At 42.6% G+C, this 9,703-nt stretch overlaps 1 protein-coding gene across 1 annotated transcript; it reads left to right on the top strand.

Annotated features, from left to right (window-relative positions):
* Positions 1 to 4,568: 4,568 nt before the first annotated feature.
* On the top strand, positions 4,569 to 9,703 carry LOC149322808 (uncharacterized). The gene is made up of 2 exons (XM_089532894.1): positions 4,569 to 4,610; positions 8,747 to 9,703. Exons 1-2 carry the CDS (start codon positions 4,569 to 4,571, stop codon positions 9,701 to 9,703), a joined length of 999 nt encoding a protein of 332 aa, XP_089389020.1.

The raw sequence follows: 9,703 nt of genomic DNA, 5'->3' as shown, positions 1-9,703 counted from the left end.
GCACATTCTGTGCTTTTGCTTTTCTGACTTTCCCCTTACATGTGCTAGCTATTTGCTTGGGTTCCTCCTTGGTTATTTCCCCCTTTTTCCATTTCTTATACATGTTCCATTTAAAACTTAGATGAAAATTCCTTAGTCATCCATCCTGGTTTCTTGAGACATCTCCCATTTTTCTTCCTCATTGGAACTGTTTGAAACTGTGCCTTCAGTATCTCTCTTTTGAGAAACTCCCATCCATCCTGAACTCCCTTCTTTTTTAGTTTTCCTGACCATGGGATCACCCCCAGTATTTCTCTAAGTTTACTGAAATCAGCTCTCCTAAAATCTACAACGTGTGTCTGACTATGCTTGGCTTCTCCTTTCCATTGTATAACAAACTCCAGGGAACATGATCACTCCCACCTAATGGTCCCCTCACTTGCACTCCATTAACCAAGTCATCCTTGTTGCTTAGGATCAGATCTAAAATAGCTGACCCCCTTGTTGCCTCTTCTACCTTTTGGACAATGAAATTGTCTTCCAGGCAAGTAAGGAATTTGCTAGACCTTGAGGATTTGGCTGAGTTTGATTTCCAATAAATATCAGGATAGTTGAAATCACCCATCATGACTACATATCTCCTTTCTGAGTGTGTGGTCATCTTCAGTATGACTTGGGGGTCTGTAGCAGACTCCCACAATAACATCCCTGTTGTTTCCCTTCACTTTCATTTTTATCCAGATGCTCTCCACCTGACTTAAAATAATAGCTAAATCAAATAGTAGATGTAGCAGAATTCAGGGGTATAACAGGTTCAGATTTTTGGTAGCCGATTATCTATGCAAGAAAGGCCTGCTGGAAAAGATCCATCTTAACATCTTTTTAAAAGCTATTTAAAGTGGTAATGGCCCGTTCCGCACGGGTGTAAAGTATGTTCCCAGGACGTACTACGGTTAGGAAAGGGCATTATTTACGCACGCCCCTAATCCTAGTACATCCTGGGGACGTACAAAATGGTGGCACCCGTTCTACACGGGCACTGCCATCTTGACGTTGCAGACGCATAGCGTCCGCACGTCCCACAATGGAAGTGACATCGCAAGTGCGCCATTGGCCACTTGCGGTGCCACTTCCGGGGCACAAAAAGAAGCCGCTTTTTGAGTCTTCTTTTTGTTACGTCCGGGAACCGCGTGGTTTGACTGCTGCGGTTCCCGGATGCAGCAACCGGCGGCACCGGCAGAGCGCCCATTTTGGGCACTCTGTAATGCGCCAGTGTGGTGGATCTCTTTCGGCAGGCCATTCCATAATCTGGGAGCGGTTGCCAAAAAGGTCCTCTGTGCAGTTGCAGACAATCTAATTTTCATAGATTGCAATAAATTCCTTCCAGAGGACCTGAGTGCATGGAGTGGATTATACAGGGGGAGGTGGTTCTAAAGATAGGTTGGACCCAAGCCATTTAGGGCTTTAAAGGTGATAACCAACACCTTGTACTGCGCCCTGAAACTAATGGGCAGCCAGTGGAGTGATCTTAAAATCAGTGTTATGTGATCTCTTCTGCTTATACCTCAGACCAGCCTGGCTGCCATGTTCTGCACTAACTGAAGTTTCCGAACTAAGCACAAGGGTAGCCCCGTGTAGAGTGCATTACAGAAACTGAGGTGAGAAGTTACCAGCGCATGCACCACCGTTTCTAGGTCCCTTACCTCCAGGAAAGGATGCAGCTGGTGTATCAGTTGCAGTTTGTTCTGTCTAACCACTAGGTTCTGAATAATGGATAAACTTGACTCCTCCCTTCTTTTCTAGCTTGCCCTGGCTGGCTGTGATGCCTATACAAGCTTTTACAATGGTAAGCCCAAAAGCATTGTGGGGAGGTGCAGGTGAGTTAGGTCAATGGATCCAGGTGTTTTGCCCAATGGCTCTACTTGTTTAGCAGGGAAATCAGCCCTTAGAGGGAGTGATTTGAGAACAGAAACCTGATATCACTTTAATTGTCATGGCTCCATCCTAAGGAATCCTGGGATTAATAGTTTGTTATGGCACCACAGCTCTCTGACAGAGAAGGTTAAATATCTCCCCAAACCCCACATTCCATAGCATTGAGCCATGGCAATTAAAGTGAATGTTTTATTTCTACAGTGTGGAAGAGCCTCTAATCCAGTCTTATCAGGGATGCTGAGTGGAATGAGAGTCCACCACAGAAACCTGGAACAGTGGAATTCCTCAGCTCAACAACTACTTTTATCTTGCCTGCTCAACCACTGCTGGTTTACTACTTCTGCCCCTTCTGCTTTCCCCGTTGCTGTGTGAAGGCAGACAGTCATGATAGTTTTTAAAACATATGTTAGTTTGATGATATTATATGCCACTTGTCTAGAAAAGAGGGAATAAATTGGGAAGAAGGGAGTGTGAGTGTGGGGAGCAAAAGGATCTCTCTAAGAAGGTTTAAATGTTAGGAAAGGGAAGACACTGGAAACTGGTAATTGGTAAGAAGAGGAGGAGATCTGGTGAATGAAGAAAAAAGGTACTTCTCTAAGATAGGAATATGCCCTTCAACCACCAGAACCAGTCTCAGGGGGAGGGAGTAGTGAGTATTTCACTGCTTCTGTTCAAGGCGGAAACTTCAGTGGGCCCTCGGTGTCCACTGGGGTTTGATTGCAGGACCCCCCTCCATGAATATCAAAATGGATGCTCAAATCCTATTATCCATGGATGCTCAAGTCCTATTATGTACAATGGTGTAGTAAAATGTTGTCCCTTACATAAAATGGCAAAATCAAGGTTAGCTTTTTGGCATTTTTTATGGTGAATATTTTCAAATTGTGGTTGATTTAGTCTGTGGATATGGAGGCCTGACTACCAGAAAAAGGAGAGTGGTTCCAGGCTAGCCAAGGCCCCATTTCTTCTTTGTCTCACTAGCAAGATGGGATGTGAAGTCCTATGCCATTGTTCTGAAAGTAACCCACAGTCTTAAGAATGGCCACTTAAAAAAGGCTCTTGCACCTTTAACAGCTCTATGGAAAAGGGAATTTCAGCAGGCAAATCTTGCATGACCACCTACACCTGATGGCACCCATTCTTCCACACAACTATTAAAGGTGCCCAAACCCTCAACATCTTTTGTCATGCAAAGAGGACCACCTTAACCTTAGGGAGGCCCATTTAGCAGCTAGAATATTCCTATAGAGACTTAAGCAATTAAGACGGATGGCCCATTCAGGCAAAGCTTTTGGTCAGCCTTACTGCAGAAGTGTGATGTGGTGCAAAAGTGTAAGCTCTCATTAAATATAGACTCACACTTTCTACCAAACGTGAGATGTGCAGCCCTGGAGGGAGCCAAAAAGGAAGAACTGAATAGCTAACAGTAGGACGTTGCCCACACTGCCTGCTTAGAATGTCTAGAAAGCAACTGGGAAGGTGTGACATACCCTGATTTATTGAATGGTTTTCCTAATCTTGGAGGACATTACAAGCAGGTCTTGTTCCATTGGAGAAGCCCCCCCCCCAAAAAAAAAATCTGGTATTTTGTTGGCCCAATAACATGACCTTGGGATCTGCCTTTCTTTCCCATCATAAGCACCGATCTGTCATCAGCTGTAATCACCTGTGTCTTTTTGCTTTGATTGACACTGAGAAGAGCTCCTTCTGGGAGCTCATAAAAAGACCTTGAGGGGCAAGTTTGGTTATTCCTTCTTTTTTCCTCAGCAAGACTAGGGAACGCACCTGATCTTTGCTGTGTTTTGCTTGCTGGTGAGTGTTTTTATAAAGTGAACATTTTCTTCTTTCATGTGTGTTGAAGTAGAGTTTCCTGTAGTGTGCTTTCTATGATTTCTTCTCCAAAGCCCACACTTCCTGAATATTTGTTGTTTGGTGTCGTGTGCCATAACTTGTTTTTGATCCATGGCACCTGAACTTAGGGTTTTCTTGGCAAGTTTCTTCAGAGAGGGTTTTCTATTGCTGTGTACTCATTCAGAATATTGTAAAAAAAAAAAAAAAAGACCACTCCTTCTCTTTCTTTTAGGATTGATGAGTTTACAGCCACTGGGTGGAGCTTGTGGGAATGCTAACAGCAGAGATTGAAATGAACAATTTATACAAACCACAGTTACTTTCAACTAGTGACTTATTTGACCAATGGGAATACAACAAAGCCACATATCAACAATATCAATAAATAATAATTTCTAGTTACTTTCAAAAGTTGCTCTTAAAAAGGCATTTCTGCAGAAATTATTCTAATTCTGCATCATTTCTTACCAATTGTAATCCCCCCCACCAAAAGTAATGAAGTAAGGATTAGTGCAACACGTAATGTAACTAGTAACTAATTTTCTTCATTTTAATTAGTATTGGCTACCTTTTTTGTCCAAACAAAAGAACCAATTGTTTTTTGAAAGTAACTTCACAAGGTCTGGCTAGAAGGTATAATTTACACATGCACCTTTGCATGTGTGCACTGGGGATAACATTCCTGGAGTACTTTATAGCCATTCTTGTCTCTTCATTGAAAAGGAAATATGCTTCTAGTGCAGGTACAGGGGTAGGATCGGTCTGGATGCCTTTCAGATGGGGAAATTCACATTGACTAATCCATGGTTGTGGAGCATTTGGTCATCCAGGTAGATTCTGTGAAGGTGAGTCAGCCTCAAAACCAGGGTTTAAAGAAGCCTGGCTCATGTAACTTCCAAAAACAGGGATAAGAAGAAAGCTGGCTTTTACACACACACACACGTGTGTATTTGTATTCCATTGGCTGTGCCATCATTTTCCCAATGCAGGCAATCTTCTGGATATAATACAAACAGAGCAGGCATATAGTAATAGAAACATGACACTTTGACCTGGCAAAAGACTGCTAACAGTGCCTCTCTCCTTGAAGGAATGCCCTTCCAATACCCTGATTTAGCAGGAAAAATTCTGTTTCACTTTTTCAGCTGCTTTTATAATGTCACAGTTTCTTTTTCATCTGCCCACTTCTCCCTTTTGTCCTCAGCTTTCTTCAGTTGCTGTAAACAGATTTTTAATGTGCAAAACTAATTTGCACACAGTTACTTCAACAGGGAGGAAAGGAGGGGGAAATGTTCTTGCCCTTCCCTGTAGGGCCAGGCAAAAGCAAATGGCTGCAGCAACTGTTAGCTTGTGTGCTCTTCCTCATGAATAACATTTGTCATCTTGACCACTCTCTGATATTGATTGGCCACATGTGTTCCATTTTTCCTCTGTGAAATGTTGAAATACCTTCTATTGAGGGGTTGCTCTTGAAGTCTGAGCCTCCTAAAGCTCAGCCTGGAGGTGCATCTTTTCCTTGCTGCAGCCATAGATAGCCTCAGCTGTACCCCAGTCATCATGGGAACTAGATGCCATTCATCTATGGCAGTGGTTCCCAACCTGTGGGTCGGGACCCCTTTGGGGGTCGAAGGACCCTTTCATGGGGGTCACCTAAGACCATTGGAAAACACCTATTTAATTACAGTTATGAAGTAGCAAGTAAAATAATTTCATGGTTGGGGGTCACCACAACATAAGGAACTGTATTAAAGGGTTGCGGTATTAGGAAGGTTGGGAACCACTGATCTATGGAGAGGGGCAAATAGGAGAGACACTACCACACACACTCTACTAACACCAAAATGGCTTGGAGAGGAAATGTGGATATACAAAGTGGGGCAACGATGTGAGGAGGTTTGAGATGTTTCTCATGTGTAGGCAGTTGCAGTGTGGATCAGGCCTTTTCATGCTTGCTTTAGGATATCCCCCCCCCAAAAAAAAAGAAAGAAAAGCTTTAGCTACAACCTGTGCATTAACATTACAAGGCCAAACTCATAAATTGGCCAGGATTTCTGTCACCTGCCCCATGTCACCGGCAAAATTAGTCTTTCCAGCCACACCTTATAGTTGCCGAAATGAAACATAGTGTGTTTCTGTGAGATATGTAGTTTGTCACTGATTTCATCTTCACAGGGGCCAAGAAATAATTTTGGGAATTTTCTTTTCGCTATGAGAGAGAATTCTCGAACTGCACTTTTGGACCTATTCTGCATAAATTTCACGTTTTTGTTTGTACATTTTTATAGCGTTTTCAACACAGAAAATATTTGGTTTTGCTAAATTTTTTGTACAAAAACTGATATCTTGTACACAGGAATACCCAGATGGTTTTTTGTGTGTGCAGAATTGCTGTTTTCTGCACACACACACACACACAAAAGATATACTGGCATTAAAATTGCTCATGGCAACCCAGAAACAGTGATATTGTGTATCCTTCCCAAATGGTTTAAATACATTTTTTGTGTGTATTTCTGCATAGAAAAGCTTTTTGAAATACTGTATTTCAGGAAGTGTGACTAACAGACAACCATTGTGCAGAAATATTCATTTGCTCTATAGTAAGGAGAAAACTGGAAATTATTCACCTTCACTTAAGCAGATGAAATAGTTTAATGTTTACATCCCTGCTGGTTTCTGAATCTTGGATTCTTTTTGAAAACATTGAGCTCAGGGTGGCTAACCCAAAATTGAAAAGAAATAAATACAATTAAAGCACATCTTCCAAACCAGCCCAGCTTAAATGCCAAAGGCCTGGCTGAATTTGTCTTTGCCTACTAAGAGAAGGGAAAAAAGATAAGCCAGGATGGCCTTCTATCTAATAAGAAACTCCAGATCATGGGAGCAATTGCCTGTTATAATCAGTGGTGGTGGCTCTCCAAGGGGTTGGATGGTGGTTTTCCTACTATAAACTCGTGAATCCTTTAGCTGTAAAAACTCAGATGGTCATTTCAGTGTGCCTAGTTCAGCAAGTCATTTCAGCACAGGATGCTGACCTGTCCCAGAGAATCTGTTTGTAACCCTAACTCCAGGATTGGCACTCTAATCCTAACTCTGATTCTGACAGAGCATCAACATAATCCCCTAACTCCAGGGCTAACCCTAATGCTAACTCTAAGTCCAATTTAACAAGTCTAGGATAGTTCAGAGTGCTGTGCTGAAATGTCTCCACTGACCTGGCCATGTTGAATCTTCCAATTCCATCCAGAACTCTGGCCCATCAGTAAGACACATTCAAGGCATCAACTCAACAGGTGGAATATGGAAACCTGTCCCTCTCCTCAGATGCTTCAAATGGGGCAATGTTTTCATCAGTGTAATCACATGCCTAATATATGTGTATTTTCCTTCTCTGGCTTTCAGGTAGCTGGCTAAAAAGCCCACAGAAACTTTTTAAAAATGGTAAGTAGAAAGCTGTTTTTAAGGGGGTCCATGGTGGGGCTGGAACAATGGACTAATTGACTCAAGATTCTGTTAATGGAGGCAAGTGTGGTAGATAACTGAGGGTGGTGCTGAACTGGGCCTAGGAAAACCCAGGTTTAATACAAACAGAGCTCACTGGGTGGTATTAGTTTTGCCAAATTTTCAAAACAGCAGTAAAGGGCAGTCAAAATTCATGACATGGCAAGGTTCACAATTAGTAAGTAGCTGTTAACAGGTCTCTATTCTGCTCAAATACCAAATGCAAGTATTTATTTTCTGTTAACATACTGTATGTACTTGACTATAAGTTGACCTCACGTATAAGTCGAGGGCAGGTTTGGGGGCCAAAATTACAGATTTTGCCATGACTCATGGATAAGTTGAGGGTAAAACTTGGAGGCTCCTTCAGTGTGCGTGTCTGTGTACACATAGCAAGAGAGACTCTAATTGAGGCTTTTTGCTTCAGCGTTTCAACTTTGCTTCCACCCTTCATTTCCCAGACACCTCTGGCCAGCATGGGCAGGAGAGGGACTCTGCTTCTTTGTTTAACAGCAATTAATCACCCAGGACCCTTCCTGCTTGACTCTAGAGAAAAAGAAACTCTCTCCCCACTGCATGGGGAAATCTGAAAGAGTTGCTATCACATTACCATACTGATATGTAAATAAGTTGACATGGGATTTTGGGATCAACTTTTGGGCATAAATGTGTAGATTTACGGCGAGCTAGCTATCTGTGAATTGGAGCTCCCACAAATCCCCCTGGCCCATATTAGCCAATGGTAGTGATAGCCCACTTGAGTGGTGATAAGAGCACATGCATATCACCTTCCGTTGATTAATATGGGCTTGAGCTAGCACATTTTCCCCATCTCTATGCCTCCTGGAAGCAAGCCCCTACAGACTGGAAGGATCCACTCTCTAAAACTAACTTCCACATTCATAAATTACATGATGCACACATTTCCATCTTTATGAGGGAGCTGCATCTCAAAAATGTTAATTTTTTGCATCTTGTTTAGTCTATATAAAAGGAAAAGCTTCCTAGCCTTCATATAGGGGACTTCCCTTATTATAAAGGATATCTGCCAGTACTATAAGGGCCAAGCATTCCAAACCTCAAATAAGTGACATCTTTTATACTAAAGGTCACTTTACAGACCATTGGTGGTACTCTGGCAGTTGCTTTCTTTTGACCCATCTTACATATTTGGTGTGAGGATGAAAAGGTCTGTGGGAGAGCCTTTTGCAGGCCTTGAGGTCTCTGGAGAAAGAGCTGGTACCTAAATATTGACTGTAACCTTAAGGCAGTGGGGGAAGAAGCTGGATGAGGAGACTGAAGGGATGAATAAAACATTGGGTGGCTTTTCCTCATGAAATAATTTCATGAGATAGTGGCAGCATGTTACTCTTTGGAAACAAAAAACAACAAAATGATATTGTGGTACCTGAAAGGATAACAGGTTTCCTTTGGCATTTGCTTTTCTAGCCCACTTAGCTGACATCTCTTCTCATTTCAGCTTACCATCCCAGAATTTAACAAAGGCCTGGGGCAGCTTGAAGCCTACCTTGGTGTGGATGAAGGAGTGTCTTTTCAGATGGACAATAACCTGTACTGGGATTCCCTGAGTACTGGTTCCCAACGGACCATCCAGGGCAGAAAGGACAAGAAGCTGTCAAGCATATTTTCAGTCACTCAGCTATCCTCAAGAAAAGTGACACTGAAAGACTGGGCAGGCATGTACCTTGCCACAGTGGAAAGAAGAACAGATCCCAAAACATTTCCTGTCCAATTTCTCCCTTATTCAGAAAGTCCAAGTCTGCAATTTGAAGTGTTTTACAAAGATAACAAAGTAGCTTTCCGGTCCTATAATGGTCGGTTCTTGGGCAGAGTGTGTAGAGCAACAGATACATTGGAAGCCACTATGTTTTTCCCAGATGAGAGTTGTTTTTTCCATCCTCTGATTGGAGCCCTCCATCCCCCTGACTTTGAAATAGTGAATCTGATCCCAGAACCATTTACAGAGATGAGCCCAATATCACATCTTGTGGGTTGGCAGACCTATGTGAACTCGACAAAAGAAGCACAGAAGCATACTTTCACCATGACTTGGGCGACCCAATCCACTGACAGAACTTTCTGGTACCATCTGTGGGGGCGTGGTGTGCCCTCTTCATACAGCTTTTCATTCTGGAATGCAAAGCCTACTGTGATATACACCCAGGACAATGAGCACAGCCCCAGTGTGCAAAGAGATGTTTCTGAAACACTGACAAAGGAGGTGGAGGTGCCCAGCCTGTCTAAAGCCATGGCTTTATTTTTTGTTGACTGGCATCATAATGCTTTTCTCCTTTTCACTGCTTATATTGAGAAGTACAAACCTAATGGAAGTTCAGAGGCCTTCACAGAATATGGGGGGTGGATGGGGCTTGTCTATCATAATTTACGAATAGACGTCAAGTACAAAAAACTTTAG

This window comes from Sceloporus occidentalis, unplaced genomic scaffold, assembly GCF_023333645.1.
Source record: "Sceloporus occidentalis isolate IW3139 unplaced genomic scaffold, rSceOcc1.0.p SCAF_1, whole genome shotgun sequence".
NCBI lineage: Eukaryota > Metazoa > Chordata > Lepidosauria > Squamata > Phrynosomatidae > Sceloporus > Sceloporus occidentalis.
The sequence above is the reverse complement of the archived record's forward strand: the minus strand, read 5'-3'. Positions and strand labels throughout refer to the sequence as shown.